The 18,963-nt window shown below is 40.3% G+C and overlaps 1 protein-coding gene across 5 annotated transcripts in view; it reads left to right on the forward strand.

The window, feature by feature from the left end:
* The first annotated feature begins 1,763 nt into the window (after positions 1–1,763).
* Positions 1,764–18,963, forward strand: part of GAPcenA (GTPase activating protein and centrosome-associated) — a 316,010-nt gene continuing 298,810 nt past the window's right edge. For 4 of the 5 annotated variants that reach the window (XM_067138159.2, XM_067138162.2, XM_067138164.2 and 1 more), the window contains exons 1-2: positions 1,764–1,863; positions 2,202–2,586. In XM_067138159.2, coding sequence (XP_066994260.2) covers positions 2,208–2,586 — 379 coding nt within the window. In that variant the 5' untranslated portion in view covers positions 1,764–1,863; positions 2,202–2,207. Of the gene's footprint in view, positions 1,864–1,893; positions 2,082–2,201; positions 2,587–18,963 lie in introns of those variants that run through there. The other variant, XM_067138160.2, reaches the window with a different exon arrangement.

Genomic DNA, 18,963 nt, shown 5'->3' on the forward strand with positions numbered 1-18,963 from the left:
TCCACAACCAGCATTAACCGTTCCTGTATTGACCGACCAGTGCAACAAGCTGACATCCGGCAACTGTACGACACAATTATGCATTTTTGCATGCATGCATTCAACAGTCAGTCGATTACACCGATTATTAATGTACCAGCATGTCACATTTGCGACGGCTTTCCTCCCGCGGATATTAACCTGTATTCTTTTAATCAATTAAATATATCATATCGACAAATCTATTGCTAAAATGTCCGTATCCTACATTTCTTATTTTATGGTGTTTGGATATTTTTTCCGCCAGTGTATAATATATGTTACAGTTTGAAAAAGATAAATACATCTAAATGTAATTAAACAGAGCACTGCATATAGAATTGACAGGCACGATTATTGAACACACTGATTGTTATACCGTACAATCTCAACAAGCTAAGGTACTAATATTCAGTAATTTTGTGGATAGTACACTTAGGATATGCCTTACACTTCACAAATTAACATCGTATGTGCTGGCTGTTGACACTAATGTAAAGCTTTTGTACATAAATGGTTAAACGGACTGTACGGGGACGTTACTGTAGGGTAGAAAATGATGTGTTCACCTGTCCTAAACACTGATGTCAGCAATAGAAATATCTGGAGCTACATTTACTTCCAGATATTTAGCTAAATAAATTTGTTAACTTATTGATCTTCAACAAACATTTTATTTTAAAAGCAGAATATAAGACAATGTAGGAATTCATTGTGCATTCAATCAATCAATACTGATCTGCATTTAGGGCAGTCGCCCAGGTGGCAGATCTGTTGTTTTCCTGGCCTTTTCTTAAATGATTTCAATGACATTGGAAATTTATTGAACATCTCCATTGGTATGTTATTTCAATCCTTAACTCCCCTTCTTATAAATGAATATTTGCCCCAATTTGTCCTCTTGTATTCCAACTTTATCTTCATATTATGATCTTTCCTACTTTTAAAGACGCCACTCAAACTTATTCGTCTACTAATGTCATTCCACGTCATTTCTCCGCTGACAGCTCGGTACATACCACTTAGTCGAGCAGCTCATCTCCTTTCTCCCAGTTCTTCCCAGCCCAAACTTTGCAACATTTTTGTAACGCTACTCTTTTGTCCGAAATCACCCAGAACAAATCGAGCTGCTTTTCTTTGGATTTCTTCCAGTTCGTGAATCAAGTAATCCTGGTGAGGGTCCCATATACTCGAACCATACTCTAGTTGGGGTCTTACCAGAGGCTTATAAGCCCTCTCCTTTACATCCTTACTACAACCCCTAAATACCCTCATAACCATGTGCAGAGATCTGTAGCCTTTATTTACAATCCCATTTATGTGATTACCCCAATGAAAATATTTCCTTATATTAACACCCAGATACTTACAATGATCCCCAAAAGGAATTTTCCCCCATCAAGGCAGTAATTAAAACTCAGAGGACTTTTCCCATTTGTGAAACTCACAACCTGACTTTTAACCCCGTTTGTGATCATACCATTGCCTACTGTCCATCTCACAACATTATCGAGGTCATTTTGTAGTTGCTCACAATCTTTTTCGATGTGAAAGCTAAATCCCTTTATTTGTTGAAGACTGCTACTGTAAAATAACAGACGGAGGATTGAACGTCAGTTCTGGAATTTCGGATGTGAATTTCAAACATTGGGTCCGCGCGTCAATATAATTTAAATTTACTTTCCTGGTGAAGTGCTCCTTGGTTGTGTTTGTTTTCTTTTATTCTGTTTTCGTGGTTATTGAACTTCCATGGTATGTGCGCTCAATATGGCCGTAAAAAGACCATTCGGTGTTTTATTCCGAAGGATCTCAAAACAAGAAAATGTTAAAGGAAATTAGCGTAAGGTACTAATCAATTCAGTAATTTTGTGGGATAGTACACTTAGGATATGCCTTACACTTCACAGATTAACATCGTATGTGCTGGCTGTTGAGCATCGTAATGTTTTGCAGTGTCAGACTTAGGATACGCCTTTTGACAGAAGTGACATTCGTGACTTTGACAGTAATGTAAAGTAATGTAATTTTACAAGTTATATTCATTATTGTATTGATTAATACAGGTGAGATGTATTTTGATTGTGGAATACAAGTGACGCTGTGAACGTTTGTGTGAAGAGTGGGGCGAATTGTTTTATCAAACATAACCTAACATAATTCGTATTACTTTTACGTTGTTTCAGGTCGTTATGGAGGATAGTGTAAGTGTGAAATCCAACGATTCTGTAGCCACAAGTGATGAGTACGAATTTGTGAATGGGGGCCCTGCTGCTAAAGGCTTATTAACTTTTGGAGAACAACCTTTGTTAAATATTGCAAACAACGGAAACCTGGATGATTTGAGAAAATCCTTGCGTGAAGTGTTGAGTGAAGATTGTAACGGGCTATCAAAAATGGAAAATATTTCTGCTATTAAACATGTGCCAGTAACACAAACTGTGAAGAAAGTTGGACAGAGTATGTTTTATGAGGTGGATACAGCAAAACCTGTACTTTCACCTGTCAAGGATTCTGAGAAAAAAGATGTCATGAAAATAGAAGATGAAAGGGAACTACAGGAGGAGGAAGGTATTATTGAATATTTGATAATGTTTTGAAACTTGAGTTGCATTTTTGTTTACAATATTAATTATGTAGGGGTGGCGCTTCCGCAAGCAGGCCGGCATTGGTAATCATTAGTACAGATTGAAAGGGAACATTTTACAATACCTGGAGTACCAAAGAGGAGAGATCTTTCCTCTACGCTTGCAATAATCCCACCATCCCGCCCCCAAAAATATTCTTTATAATATAGGAAAATTGAAAGCAAGACAGCATGAAAGAAGAAATTGCCACCATTAACTTTACTCCCATTGTCCAGCTCCGATCGGCTGTGAAGAAGTATATGTAACTTTTTTCCCGCTGGAGGTCGCATGCGCGCCACACCAACCCGCGCAATATAAAAACACTCGCTCGTCAAGAAGAAAATATAATTTAGTAGCTGTAACCTGTCTTTATAAATCTAGGCCAAGCTTTGTCATGAGAACAGAGGGGGCCACACTCCTTTCAAGAGGCTCTTAACTATCACCGCGGCGCATACTGTCCGCACGGCAAGAAAAAAGTTAATTTAGTGGTTGTAACATACCGTCACATTTTCTCAACAGTTAATGACAGCATCACCCGCCGCCAAGCTTCCGTGTGTACAGCGAGCGAAATGTGAGGCGCGTCATGCCCGGCCCGCTTGCGGAAGTTTTACCTATGTAGGCATTATCTGTGTGGTTTGAAGTAATTTTTTGTTGAAATTTATTTTTTTTCTTTACCTTGTTGATCTATGTTGATCCATTAGACATGGTAATAAGTCTGGAAAAAAAAAAAAAAAAAAGAAGTTAAATTCTTTACATTTAGCAGAGAACTTTGCTTCGCATCTTCAGAAGAAAATCTTGTCTGTTCATGAACAAAACTTCTCAAATAATGAAAGTTTGAATTTAAGAATGCTTTACCATTGGTCTGTAGTGGATGGTTCACTGAGCGAAGAGGAACCGTCTCGTGATGAGGAGAGCACGAATTTGGAAAACACCGAAACAAAATATCAATATTGAAAAGACAGGGAAGAGAACTACCTACGTAAGTTCTTAATGGCTGGTAACCACGTATTGCTTAATTGATAGCCAGTGTCCCTGTTGAAATTGTCTGGATTTTTATGTATTTCCACAGCTTCCCTTATAATCCTAAGGCCACAAATGTATTGTCAACATACCTCCGCCAAATCATCAGATTGATGGGCGCAGAAGCAATAGTCTCCTTCTGCAAATGATCCTTGAAGAAAGTGGACGTTACTGGTGAAAGTTGGTATTCCCATAGCTACATCATCCATCTGTTCGTAAAGGTGCCCAGTCCACAAGAAATAGCTGGAAGTCGTGCAGTGGTGTTTCACCTGTCGGCACTTTCGTGAACAAGGACTCTTGAATCGTATATTAGGGACACTGTGTAGTTTGTTAATAACCATAACTTTTCAACCCAATGCACATTGGTGATATTTGATGTGGAGTCCTTGTTCATTAAAGAGCTAATTGATTTTGTCATGTCTCTTATTGAACATTTGTTCCCCGAGGACATTGCTAAGCTATTTCACCACTGCACGATTTCCAGCTATTTCTTGTGGAATGGGCACTTTTATGAACAGACGGATGGCGTGGCTCTGGAAGTCTACTTTCAGGGCCAATTTCTTTATGGAGCAATTGCAGGAGGAGGCTACTGCTTCGGCGCTTCTCAAACCTATGATTTGGTGGAGGTATGTTGACGATATTTTTGTGGTCTGGACAGAAAGTCCTAAGAAACTTCACCTATTTCTAAACTACCTAAATCATCAGCATCCTTCAGTTAAATTCCCTATGGAGGTGGGAATCAGACAGACGTCTTGATTTCTTGGATGTTCTAATTAGAAAGAAACTGGACGGCTTTTTAGGGCACACCATCTATCATAAACCTACCCACACAAATCGCTATCTCTATGAAGATTTTCATCACCATCCAGCACAAAAACAGAGCATTCTCATGACACTTGCCACGAGGGCAAAACAAATCTGTGAGCCATCAAATATCCAGGAGGAGATGGATGCACTCAAAGTCACGTTCAACATTAATGGTTACAACAGTGTACAGATTCATAGAGCCCTGCATCCCAGAGGGACAACTAAGAAAAACTCACAGAATGAAGAAGTGAAGGAAACTGCCTACCTTCCTTTCATCCATAATACCACATATCAAACTGCCAAAGGTCCTCCACAAGTTGGATAAAAACAGTGTTTGTCACACTCACAAAAATTGCTCACAGTTAAGGTAAAAGCAAGGACATATTTTCCCCACTACTACATCCCAGGTTGTACAAAATTCCTGTACTTGCGGCAGGTTATACATTGGCCAAACATGCTGGTATCGGTAGTAAGGAACACCAATGAAATATCCATCTCAACCAGCCAGGCAAGTCGGTAATAGTTGAACACACCCTATCAACAGTTACGATGTTGTGTTCCAAGTTATTAGAGCTCATACCCACACTAAACACTACAGGTCTAAGATTATTTGGGAAGCTGCAGAAATACCAATATATTTGGTCCGTTATTGAACATTATTAATTTTCCAGCTAACTCATTCCTGGTTGCCAGCATTTTGCCCCAGTTTGCTCATTTGGGCACATCAGTTGGTAAGTAGCACACCTACCAAGACGCATGGCTAGTGCATACTGTGAAGGCCACTGCCTACACAGGAATGAGTTAGCTGGAAAATTTGTAATGTCCAATAACGGAGCAACTATATTGGTATTATAAATTCACTCATTCGGGACAAATATTCCAGGTTCTCTATGAGAATCAACATCTATATCAAGCTGTGGAAATGCGTAAAATCCTAACAATTTCAACAGAGACAGGGGCTATCAGTTAATACGTGGTTACCAACCATTAACAATTTATGTAGGTGGTTCTCTTCCCTGCCCTTTCACTATTGTTATTTCATTTTGGTGTTTTCTAAATTCGTACTCTCCTTGTCACGAGATGGTTTGCTCTTCGCCCGGTAAACTATGTAGCGACAAACGAGAGTACCACTTACTATAGACAAACAGTAGAGCATTCTTAAATTCCAACCTTCATTATTAGAGAAGTCTTTCTAGTGAACCGACGAGATTTTCTTCTGAAGTTGCAGAGCAAAGTCCTGCGAAACGTAAAGACTTTCACCTTGTTTTCTTACACTGCAAAAGCCCAAAATCTTATCATGTCTACAGAAGTTACAGGCCGTGAAAGCATCAGTCTAAATATATTGGTACACCTAATGCATAATACACAATGTTCTAGAATGGTTAGGTTAAATTCAAGATAGTGCAAAACTTCCAATTAGGCCTATTTAAAATTATATCATTTTCGTAGATTCAATTTGAGATTATTAAATTAGCTTTGAACAAAACCGCATTTATTACTGAACATTACCGAGTTGATGTACATTGTATGTATGTTGGGTATTCAACCCGAAGGCTAGTTTGATCCTCTACAGTTCTGCCAACAGCTGTCACAGATAGCCTAGGCGTCACTGAAGAGGCACACTAGGGAAATGAAGAGTGAGGTAGTTTCCCGTTGCTTTCCTCACTGAACCAGAAGTTGCTATTACATATCAGTCTGCCAAGCCCACTGAAATGCATGCACCAACTGACCCTATGAGTGACATTTGCACACCATTCATAACAGGGATTACTAGCATCACACATACCTTGGTCACTTTCATATTGTCAAAACCAAGGATAAGACTGAGACAGGTCAATGAAAGTAACAAATTTATTCTAGCCCATACCTACCGAAAGACACAGTACACTGTAAACACTACATCTCACCAGCAAAGGCATTGATGTACATTAGTTTTCTTGTATGTAAGCTATGAGTGTGTACCAGTAGTTACTTAGGTATCTCAGGTGCCATTGATGGTGAACAATGATTTGGAAGTAGCTTATTGATGCTGTATAGGCGTTTGGGCTTATGCCGTGTCAAGAAATTAAGGTGAAATTTCTTTACGTTTCGCAGAGAACAACCCCTGTGGGTGGGGGACGCAGACGAAAAATTCACCCACGGTATCCCCTGCCTGTCGTAAGGGGCGACCAAGGGATGATTATATTGAACCATGGCACTGCTTGTGATTAGTACCACCATGCAGGGAACACCATGGGTCACTTTTACTTGCGCGTAGTACCACTATGTTAGGTACCAAATAGGTTTGTGATTAGCAGCAAACGAGGGCTCGACGGCTCTTGCAGTACCTGTGATTAGTAGCACTATATGAGCGACACCATGGGATGAGGGAACCCATGGTTCTCGCCTATGATTAGTACCCACTATATGAGGAACACCACGGGATAGTACGAGTATGTACCCTTATGTGATGAACACCGTAGGTTTGCGTCACCTGTAAATGGCGCCGCAATGTGCAAAACAGCGTAGGTCTGTAATATATGTGCAAATTTCATTACCTGTGAGTAGTACCATAATGTGTGGAATACCGTGAGTCTACGCCACTCTTGATTAGTATCGCAACATGACAAATACCATGGTTCTACTTTGCTAGCGATAAGTACCATTGTGAGGGGCCGCTGACTTGGATTTTGGACCCCTTTTGACTACAAGTATCATCGATTGAGTATTGTGCTATAGAAGCAGACCCTTGGTCAGTACTATTATTGTTCTACGCCAGCTTCTGTGCGTGTGAGGCACTGGGGGTCGGTTCCACTGTTCGTTTTAAATTCATATCCATCCATCCATTCATTCTCTGTCCTTACGTTTTGAATTGTGGTCAGTGGATGTTTTTGGGCTTTTAATTTGTCATTTCCTTTCGTCTCATTTCGTACCACTAGGGGCCATTGACCTACATGTTAGGCCCCTTTAAACAACAAGCATCATCATCGCAGAGAACTGTGCTCTGCGTCATGAGAAGAAAATCTCGACTGTCCACAAGAAAAGGCTTCTCAGAAATTCATCTCACCCTCATGGCGAGTGTCGTGAGAATGCCTTGTTTTTGTGCTGGATGGTGGTGAGAATCTGGATGAAGATAGAGTTTTGTGTATGTAGGCTTACGATAGACAGTATATCCTAAGGACCCATCTGGTTCCTTTCTTACTAGAACATCCAAGAAAGGAAGGCATCCGTCCGACTCCATCTCCATAGTGAATTTAATTGAAGGATGTTGCTGATTGTGGTTTAGAAATAGATGAAGTTTCTCAGGACCTTCTGTCCAGACTACAAATACATCATCAACATACCTCCACCATATCAGAGGTTTGACAAGCGCCGAAGCAATAGCCTCTTCCTCAAAATGCTCCGTAAAGAAATTAGCCACTACGAGCGAAAGTGGACTTCCCATAGCCACTCCTTCTGTCTGTTCATAAAAATTCCCACCTCACAAGAAATAGCTGGACGTCATGCAGTGGTAAAATAGCTTAGTAATATCCTCAGGGAACAGGTGTTCAATGAGACGGACAGACTGACAGAGTGGCTATGGGAAGTCCACTTTCGCCCGTAGTGGCTTATTTCTTTATGGAGCATTTTGAGGAGGAGGCTATTGCTTCGGCGCCCGTCAAACCTATGATATGATGGAGGTATGATGATGCATTTGTGGTCTGGACAGAAGGTCCTGAGAAACTTCATCTATTTCTAAACCACCTAAATCAGCAACATCCTTCAATTAAATTCACTATGGAGATGGAGTCAGACGGTTGCCTTCCTTTCTTGGATGTTCTAGTAGGAAAGAAACTGGACGGCTCCTTAGGACATACCGTCTATCGTAAGCCTACCCACACAAATCGCTATCTTCATGCAGATTCTCACCACTATCCAGCACAAAAACAAGGCATTCTCACGACACTCGCCAAGAGGGTGAGACGAATTTGTGAGCCATCAAATATCCAGGTGGAGATGGACACGCTGAAAGTCATGTTCAAGGATAATGGTTACAGTGATTTGCAGATTCATGGAGCCCTGCATCCCAGAGAAACGACCAAGCAAAGCTCACAGAAGGAAGAAGTGAAGGGAACTGCCTACATGCCTTACATTCACAATACCACAGATCGTATTGCCAAGGTCCTCCACAAACATAATATAAAAACCGTGTTTGGCACCGTCACTAAGATTGCCCACAGTCTGAGTAAAACCAAGGACAAAATTGTCCCCACTTTTACATCCTGGGGTATACGAAATCCCTTGTACATGCGGTAAGGTATACATCGGCCAAACATGTCGGTCCATTGCTACCCGTATCAAAGAACATGAACGATATATTTGTCTAAACCAGCCAGACAAATCGGCAACAGATGAGCACGCTCTATCGTCGGGTCATGATGTCATGTTCCAGGATGCTCAAGCTCTTACCCACACTAGACACTACAGGTCCAGGATTATACAGGAAGCTGTGGAAATAATTTCAGCAGGGATACTGGCTATCAGTTAAGTAATACCTGGTTGCCAGCCATTAAGGATTTATGTAGGTAGTTCCCTTCCCTGTCCCATCACTATTGTCATTTCGTCTTGGTGTTTTCCAAATTCATACGTTCCTCATCGCCAGATGTTTCATTCCAGGCTTATGTCTGTCATATGTTACGTACACGTTATGTGACCTTAGACTGATTCTGATGGTTCGGTCAGCTTCTGCTTCGAACGCTAGCGCTGTGCCACGTCCAGTGAGCCATGTGGTGACGAATGAACTTACCATTTCCACTTCTAGTATAACATTCTACAGTAAGTTTCAAAAAGTCATTGTTTAAGAAGCCTTTCTCATGGACAGTTGAGATTTTCTTCTGATGACACAGAGCACAGTTCTCTGCGAAACGTAAAGAAATTTCACCTTATTTTCTTAACACAGCATAAACTCAAAAGCCTGTACAGCATCTTGTCTATAAGTATGGGCCGTGAAAGCATCAATAGCAACATTAGCTTATTGATATTACTTCTTCCCGCTGAGAATAGTGTCATTGCTTTGCCATTACATTCTGGACTTGCTTTCATTAGAGATACCTATTTCTAAATAGATGTTATTGAAATATTGGAAAATATTGTGACAACCTGTGATTTTATTAACATAACTTCAGTCTTCTGACAGCTACATATGCAAAGACACATGAGTAGCAAAGTGTTATTACCATCTCTTGTAGCTGCTGACTGCTGCACACTTTTCAAGAAGAAGAAATTGCGCTCAAATGTGCATTACATTTTAGAGTAATCCAATAAGGAAACTGTTTTTTTACTGCATTCACTAAAATGGTATCGATCACATCGTTTGTTACATCACGTGCACTGCACAGATGGGTCATGAAAACCAGGTCGTACACACAGTTTGTGATGGAAACCATGTATTACCAGTCTGTTCAGAGCACTCCTCAGTTCATTGTTTGGCCCAGTCCAGCTTTGATTAATCATTGCGTCCGTCCTGTAGAATTCCAAGTCGATTTCCGCTCGTTTTCTTAGTCTAATATGAAGTAGTTCCTGTTCTTGTCGTGTGGAGAGTAATTATAGCCTCATTCTTATGTCTTCCATAAGGAAGGTTTCTGTGGCTAGCTCATAAGCAAGTCTTGATGGTGACATTTTGGAAATACGTAAAATTCTTTTCAAGAATCTAGCCTTGACATTCTCAATAACTCTAAGGTCAGATAGAGTTAGATGTTCCCAAATTAGCTCCAAACTGTATGTCAGGGCAGGTAGAACCTTTGCATAGAACAGCGTCATGGCTGTATTTAGAGACAGCTTAGTGGGTTCCTTCATATACATATTTCTGATGGCTGCCAATGACCTTTCTCTTACATGAATTCTAAAAGAAGTATAAGAGGGCTGGAGCATAATCCCCAAATATTTGAATGAATTTACAACTTCCAGGGCTGTTTCACTGCTTGTTATCCTGTCATTTGCTGCTATTCTCCCTCCTTTCTGGAAAACCATTTGGACTGTTTTCTTTCTGTTGATTATGAGACTATTCATGTCGGCATACTCATCGAGCTTATCCATTACAGCTTGTAGGTCATCTCCGATATGTTGTGGATGATATTTGTGATATCTGCTGAGGCTATGTTAAATAGGATCGGACTAAAGGGGTCCCCTTGTAGTACCCTGTTGCTTTGTATAATGGCTGCTGAGGATGCTTTGCCATCTTGTATCGTGACCCTGTTGTAAGCAAGTATATTATTTATGGCTATGGTTAGTGGGTTGTCTGCTCCAGTAATATTCGCTATTTTTCTAAGAAGTATTTCTCTGTTTAAGAGGTCAAAAGCCTTCTTAAAGTCCACAAAGATTACATAAAATTTCCCCTTTGACCACCTCATTGATTCACGTATATTGTCAAAGAGATTCTTGACTGCATGTAATGTCCCTCTTCCATTCATGAAACCAAATTGCAGTTCGGGGATCATAGTTCCTGTTTCTGCAATTTGTCTGTTCTCTAGGATCTTTACATAGGTATTATAAATGTTGTTTTCGAGGGCAATACCTCTATGCGAATCAGGGTCATCCCTGTCTCCTTTGCCTTTGAAGAGCATTTTGATCTGTGACTGTCTCCAACCTTCGGGTATTTTCCCTGTCGTCAAACGCGTTGAACAGAGTGATCCATGTATGAAGCAGAATGTCACAGGTATCTTTCAGATTTTCATTGAAAACTCCAGCTGGACCAACTGCCTTCTTATTTTTCATGGACTGGATAGCAGTTTTGACTTCCTCCTGATCTATAGGTCTTGTTGTATAATGTAGATTTTCTCAAAGTGGGAGAGCTATGTCGAGATTTTGCTGATTAAGGATCTCCGAGAAATGTTTCTCCCATGTAGCTATTGGGAATTCGGGAGAAGGGCACATAGCTCGTTGTTTGAGAGCAATGTAAGGGTCTTTCATAGCATCTTGAGCTTGCAATTTAGCCTTTTTTTTTCTAGGTAGCGCGCCTTCTTTTGTTTGAGTAGATCCTTATATGTTTTCCTTTTCACTGTATACTCAGCATATGTGGATTCCCCACCTGTTTTCCGTGCCTTGTGTAAAAGGTCCAAAGTGCAGACGTGCCAAGTCTCCCGATTTGAGCGGGAGACTCCCGATTTTTCATCGTTCCTCCCGATCTCCCAATCGCCGGGTCTGATCTCCCGATTTTCAGAGCAATATCCGTAATTTTCGTATTATTTTAAACTCCCGCGTATTTCCTCGTTCTATCGATATATGGCTGAGTATGGCTGGTCGATAGTAGTTCTAATAATGATACCAGATGGCAGTACGGGGCACGGTGGCTAGTCATGTGCTGCTCTTTGATCTATAATACAGTCATTCTCTTTGCAAGCGAGTCAAGCGAGTAACATTCTCTTTGGAGTAACGTAACCTCAGAAGTAGCACACCATAGTTGTTTTACCCGTAGAAGTGCTCGTGTTGTGCCTTAATATTTGTTTTGGCCAAAATGTCAAAAAAGAAATATGATGCAGTGTTTAAAAGTGCTTATAGGGAAGAGTTTCCGTGTTTGAGTGAATCCAGAAAGGGACCAACGTTCACATTCTGTACTATATGTAGGTGTGAATTTTCAGTTGCACATGGCGGGAAATGCGATATACTCAAGCATATGCAAACGAAAAAACATAAGGAGAGTGTCCAGTGTGTAGAAAGAAACCAGAAACTGAACTTTTCATGTAAAAACCAAGATGTAAATCCTGTGGCGAATGCCGAGGCGTTATTTACGTCATTTATAGTAGAACATAACCAGCCTGTAAATTGTGCCGATCATGCCGGGCCTTTGTTTCGCAAAATGTTTCCTGATTCGGAAATCGCTAAACAATATCGGTGTGCTAGAACAAAAACAGCAGCTATCATTACAGAAATGTGCATGGAAGAAAGGAAGAAAATTGTATCACATTTGCAGGTGAATGCATTTTCTGTTGCTACTGATGGTAGCAATAAAAGCGACTTGAAGATATATCCCATTGTTGTAACATTTTTTAGGCCTGAACTCAATGAAATTCAGAGTTGTCTACTCTCTGTGCCTAATTTAGAAGGGGATGCTACTGGAGCTAACATTGCCAATCTTTTGCTCTCAACTTTTCGAGAATTCTGCATTCCATTAAAAAACTGCCTAGCTCTTGGTGCTGATAATGCTCCAGTAATGGTAGGATTAAAGAATGGTGTGGCAGGATGTTTGAAGCAGGAAAATAGTAACATAATCATCGTAGGCTGCTCTTGTCACCTAATTAATCTTGCTGCAGAGAAGGGTGCGGCGTGCTTGCCCGTAAATGTAAATGAAAGTATAATTGATATATTTTATTATCTGGAAAGGAGTGCAAAGAGGAAAGAAAAGTTCAGAGAATTTCAGACTTTACACAACACTGAGATCAGGAAAATTCTGAAGCATGTGCCTACTCGATGGTTATCACTAAGAAGGTGTTTAGATAGGATTTTGCTTCAGTGGGACCCTTTGGTTACATTATTCAGGAGCGAAATTGTGAGTAAGGATTCTCAGATGGAAACTTTGAAGACTTACAAAATTCTTAAGCGCAGTTTAAGTGCAGATGTGTCTTGTTTGTCTGAAAACATTAAGGAATGTCATAACATTTCACCTCACTCCTCAGTTAAAAGGAAAACCCAGTCATCAGTTTCACTAAAAAAAATGAAACTACTGATCACACTAAGAGCCATGCATTGTCACGTGAAGAACGACTTTTCATGTTCCTTTCATCAAATTTACATAAATCCTTTTTGCCATTTTCTCTCAAGTTTTATGGATGTCTTTGAGAATCCAAACGTAGCTCTTCAGTCAAGTATGCCGCACATCCACTTATTGAGGTCAGTTTTGGAGGAACTATTGAAGAATGTGATGGCAAGGTTTGTGAAACCAGACGTTATTAAAAGATCCTCCTCTCTCCTTGATGTAGATTATCATACTCCAGCAAATCAAAAGGATGATTGTGATTTGATGATAGGGAACTCTGCGTTTGTTTTAGTGAACACCTTGAAGTCTGAGGAAAAGTGCGTATTCTTTAAGTCTGTTAGAAAGTGTTTCTCTTCATCGTGTGACTACATGGTTCACAAATTTCCATTCAAAGATGAAGTTTTAATTAATGCAGAAGTTGCAAATATTTCTGCTATAAGTAGGGCATCATTTTCTAGCCTTAGATTTTTCATTAACAAGTGTCCGAACATTTTGACTAGTGAAACGGAACATTTGGATAAAGAAACTGATATTCTGCACTCCCAGTTCTGTAACTTTCAGCTCGAAGAAACAGACCTGGCAAAAGGCAGAATTGATGTGGAATCGGAGGTAAGGCTTTTTGCGGATGATGTTATTCTCTATAGAGTGATAAATAAGTTACAAGATTGTGAGCAACTGCAACGTGACCTCGAAAATATTGTGAGATGGACAGCAGGCAATGGTATGTTGATAAACGGGGCTAAAAGTCAGGTTGTGAGTTTCACAAATAGGAAAAGTCCTCTCAGTTTTAATTACTGCGTTGATGGGGTGAAAGTTCCTTTTGGGGATCATTGTAAGTATCTAGGTGTTAATATAAGGAAAGATCTTCACTGGGGTAATCACATAAATGGGATTGTAAATAAAGGGTACCGATCTCTGCACATGGTTATGAGGGTGTTTAGGGGTTGTAGTAAGGATGTAAAGGAGAGTGCATATAAGTCTCTGGTAAGACCCCAACTAGAGTATGGTTCCAGTGTATGGGACCCTCACCAGAATTACCTGATTCAAGAACTGGAAAAAATCCAAAGAAAAGCAGCTCGATTTGTTCTGGGTGATTTCCGACAAAAGAGTAGCGTTACAAAAATGTTGCAATGTTTGAGTTGGGAAGAATTGAGGGAAAGAAGAAGAGCTGCTCGACTAAGTGGTACGTTCCGAGCTGTCAGCGGAGAGATGGCGTGGAATGACATTAGTAGACGAATAAGTTTGAATGGCGTCTATAAAAGTAGGAAAGATCACAATATGAAGATAAAGTTGGAATTCAAGAGGACAAACTGGGGCAAATATTCATTTATAGGAAGGGGAGTTAGGGATTGGAATAACTTACCAAGGGAGATGTTCAATAAATTTCCAATTTCTTTGAAATCATTTAGGAAAAGGCTAGGAAAGCAACAGATAGGGAATCTGCCACCTGGGCGACTGCCCTAAATGCAGATCAGTATTGATTGATTGATTGAAATGGGCATTGGTAGGTCAGATGAAATCAGCTGATGGTGTACTTAAATATGACAGACTCTCTAAGGTGATGCTTGCTATTTTATCAATTCCACATAGCAATGCAGAATGTGAAAGGATTTTTAGCAGAGTCACAAAGACAAAAACACAGTTCAGATCCTTGCTGTCTGAACAAACTTTGGAGAAACGTTTAACCTTGAAATCAGTTCAGCAAGGCATGTGCTTTGAGCAAAAATTTAGTTCCGAGTTTCTGAAGAAGGCTAAGTCAGCTACTGGTGTGTTGAACAACAATTAGTCATAATGTGAGTGATCACCATGTTGAAGGATGAGAAGTCACATGTTTCTACAGTTCAGGTATGTCCAGTATTTAGTATTCACATGTAAATGATGAAAAGATATATATGGGCAAATAGAATTGTTAATGTATTGAATTATAATGAATTTGTACATGTTTCGCCATCAGTGATGTGTCGTAATATGTCGCGATTCGCTGCGAAATTTCTCCTGATTTTTCACATTTGAAAGTTGGCATGTCTGATATTGTATATCAAGGACTTGCCTTCTAGAGTTAAATACTGTCTTATATGCAGATGATCTTGTAATATACAAAGAGGTTAACTTAATACACTCGTCCATAAGTTAAGGGATCTTCGAGATCTATGAGAAATCATTGCATCATGGCGATGATGTGCGGACTAAACTGTGGCTGGACAACCCGAAAACACGACATACCTGGCAACTCGGTACGAGAGCAATTAGTGTGCCTGAAACAGTCTGTGTGGGCAAAGGTTTTGGGTACAGTGGTCCTGACTGCATGTTGTGTGCGTTTGGCACACAGTACTAGGGTCAAAGGGAAGCAGGGTGGTGCAGAGAATGTAGATATGGATGACATGATGCGTGGTTGGATCATCGGCAGATTAGAGGCCAGCCACAGTTAAACTCCAGGTGGGCCAGGAGATGAATGTCACGTGCAGCATCATTTCACGGTTGTAGAGAAGATTCCAGGAGGGAGGAAACATTCAACAGCAGTACGGGCAAGTTTGGCCACGTACTACAGTCCAGCATGAGGATCGTTACCTTGTCTTAAATGCCTGAAAGTGTCTTACCAGCACAGCACCTGCACTGACTAGAGACATCGCTGCAGCCTCTGGGTTACACATCTCCTCTCAGGCTGTGTATCATTGGCTTCAAGAAGTTGCTCTGTATACTCGGTGACCTGCTGTATGCATTTCCCTCACACAAATGCACCGCATGACTCGTCAAATGTGTCTTGCTGACCCTGATTTGACCCAGGAACAATAGGGTAGTGCCTTGTTCATGGATGAGTCGTGGTTTAGCCTGGAGAGCGACTCTCGCTGTCTGTTAATTTGTCACGCCTCTGGGACATGTTACAATCCAGCCAATATTGTGGAAAGGGACCGATGTGGCGGCACCAGTGTTTTTGTCTGGGGTGGCACATCATTTTAGGAGCATGTGTTTCCTAGTGGTACTCTGACGGGTGCCGTCTATAAGGATGACATCCTGCATTGGTATGTGTGGCTTTCTCATGGTGCATATGGATCCGAGTTCTGATGGATGATAATGCCCGCCAACACAGGGCGAGTACCTACAACATGAGGATATCACACGTCTAGAGTGGCCAGTCATAATTTAGAACTTTCATTTCCGTGTTGACGTTTGACTTATATAATAGGAATCAGTCTAGGGATGTTCCACCATTCAGCACTTTATATAATGTGTAATATTTATTAAATGAAGATCAGTTTCGATTCTCTAGGAATCATCATCAGTTAAAAACAAATAAATCAGGAAGGTATTGGATTAATACATATTTTACTTAAAATTTGCTTTAATAATACACTTTAAAAGGTTGAAATGAGTTGTATGTCATAAAAACATGTTGAATTTTAAAGAACTTCCTTAAGAGTCTGTCACAGATAATTGGAGTGTGTATGCAATATTGAGCAGAGTTTTAAAATATGATGTTAAAACTTAAAGTTGAGGACGTTATAAAGTTCCCATGGTGTAACCATGGATGCAAAAACATATGTTAAAAAGGTTCATTTATTCGTAGTCGATTCATCGAATAACATAAGAACAGTGTGTCAAAATTGAAAATCTTGTGAAAGTGCCGATGTTAAGGCAATCAAATGTTGTAGAATTAGATTATGTACAGTTTGCTGAGGAGTTGGGTGAACATCCTTCGTTGCTTTTAATAGCTGCTGTAATTTGAAAATGACACTGTTGTTGTTGATGTTAAAAGTTATATGATGGTATGGCCTTATTTGTATGGAACAATGTAGTCTCAAAAGGTGGATGTTCCCTTACTCCTCGCTCTCGTAATGCCTACCGCTAGGAAAGCTGGAGGTGCCAGCTTGCTCCATGGACTTAAAACCAATTAAACATCCATGGAACCCCACTCTAAGCCAATGTATTGCAGCCTGAGCACCACCATCACGGACCGTTGTTGACCTCCAACGAGCAGTTATCCAGCAATGCTGGACAGTCTGATCCAAAGTATGGTGAGCAGTTGTACATCCTGTATTACCATGCGAGATCATCACACCCCTTATTGACGCTATATATGCCACCGGAGGATGGACACCAAACATGGTCAATGCCACCCACTGCCCATGTCTGGTTTTCCTCTATACTTGTTATCAGTAACACTGTGTCATGAGATTAGCCAGGGCACCTTTAAGTGCACACATTATCACCTTGCCAGATGTTTCTCAGTGGATCTCGAAGATCCTTTAATTTATGGACATGAGTATAATAATCGTGTGGCCTCAGCCACTGTGTGTGGACGTTTCAGAGTCAGCTGAATCTCTCTTGGGTGTCTGTGGCTGAATTTTAATGAATTTTGATGGGTGAGCACCAAGTATCACCAGAGATCTTTTACATGCTGACGTTGTACAACAGGAATGTCAAATGTACTTTTTTCTACCCTTCAAAAATCCAACTACCTCTGCTGGGTTTGAACCTGCTGTCTTGGGATCCAGAAGCCAACATTCTACCACTGATCCACAGAGGTGTTAACTGTAGAAAGGATATTGTATACAAAAGGAGTAAAGAAACTTTTCTTGATCTTAATGTGAAAAAGTGTTGCTTCTTACAAATCACACATTGCAAGTCTTAAACTGACAATACATAGAAAACTAACAATGATGCACTTAATCATTAAATGTGAATGATTTGGGTATCCACATAATACACAGTTCATCTTTTCAATCAATCAATCACCTCTGATCTGCATTTAGAGCAGTCGCCCAGGTGACAAAGTCCCTATCTGCCTTTTTACTTCATGCCCTTAGAGTGTTTATCAAATTAATCTGCCACAATCTGGGAGCAATACACCAGTGAATTGTCTTGCTGTAGACACAGTCTGTCGCAGGGTCCTGGGAATAACAAATGAGTGGACATCGTCGGATGGAAAGTTTGTGTATCGTTCTCTGGTGAGGAATGTTGGTGGATCTACCAGGTGTGTTCGCAGGAATCTACCGCTCCTAGGAGCGCAAGCAGGCCTTCGGATTCTGGGGACCCTGCACCTAGATGCTTAGGAAAGAATTCTAAGACTGGACACAGGAAACTCAAGACCAAACAGAAATACTACTTTGGAACACTGAATGTCAACTTATTGCTCTTCTAATGTAAAACAAGAGGTAAAAGGCTTCCACCTCTTCAATACATTTATTGTAACCTAAAAAATGTTACATATATTTGAAACTAGTTTCGGTATTGCTAGACATCATCATCAGTCAAAATCATAAAGTTAACGTAAGACATGACTTATAATAGATAAAATTTATGAAATAAAAGTGTGTTGTTGACATTCAGTGCAAGACAAGTAAAGAGTCGAATGATAAATACTCATCACGATCACAGTCTCCTAGTGTAAGTTCTCAACATTTTCTTCCAATTTGAAGAATGCACCTTCCGAAAGACCAGATCAAATACGTAAAATACTAACACTTGAAGAATCTTTTTGAATTCAGTTCAGCTGAAACAATTGTGAAGAGAATAATGTGTATGGGAAAGTGTTGAGATGTTTATTTTTAGTATGGAACCTTGAAAGAGCAAAAGCAAAGAAATAGAATATAGCTGAGTTGTAGACAGGAAGAGGAAGAGAAGGGAGGTATAGTGTAGCCTAAGGAGGGGCTGAGGGGTGTGGAATGGTGGGTGATTTCTGTAAGGAATTTGGAGAAAAATAAAAACAGGGGTTTAGATTACTTAATTGAAAATAGGAATCTGTATACTAGGTGGTCCACCAGTCCTTGCAATCCAGTTTTATGC

This window comes from Anabrus simplex, chromosome 1 (assembly GCF_040414725.1).
Source record: "Anabrus simplex isolate iqAnaSimp1 chromosome 1, ASM4041472v1, whole genome shotgun sequence".
Taxonomy (NCBI): domain Eukaryota; kingdom Metazoa; phylum Arthropoda; class Insecta; order Orthoptera; family Tettigoniidae; genus Anabrus; species Anabrus simplex.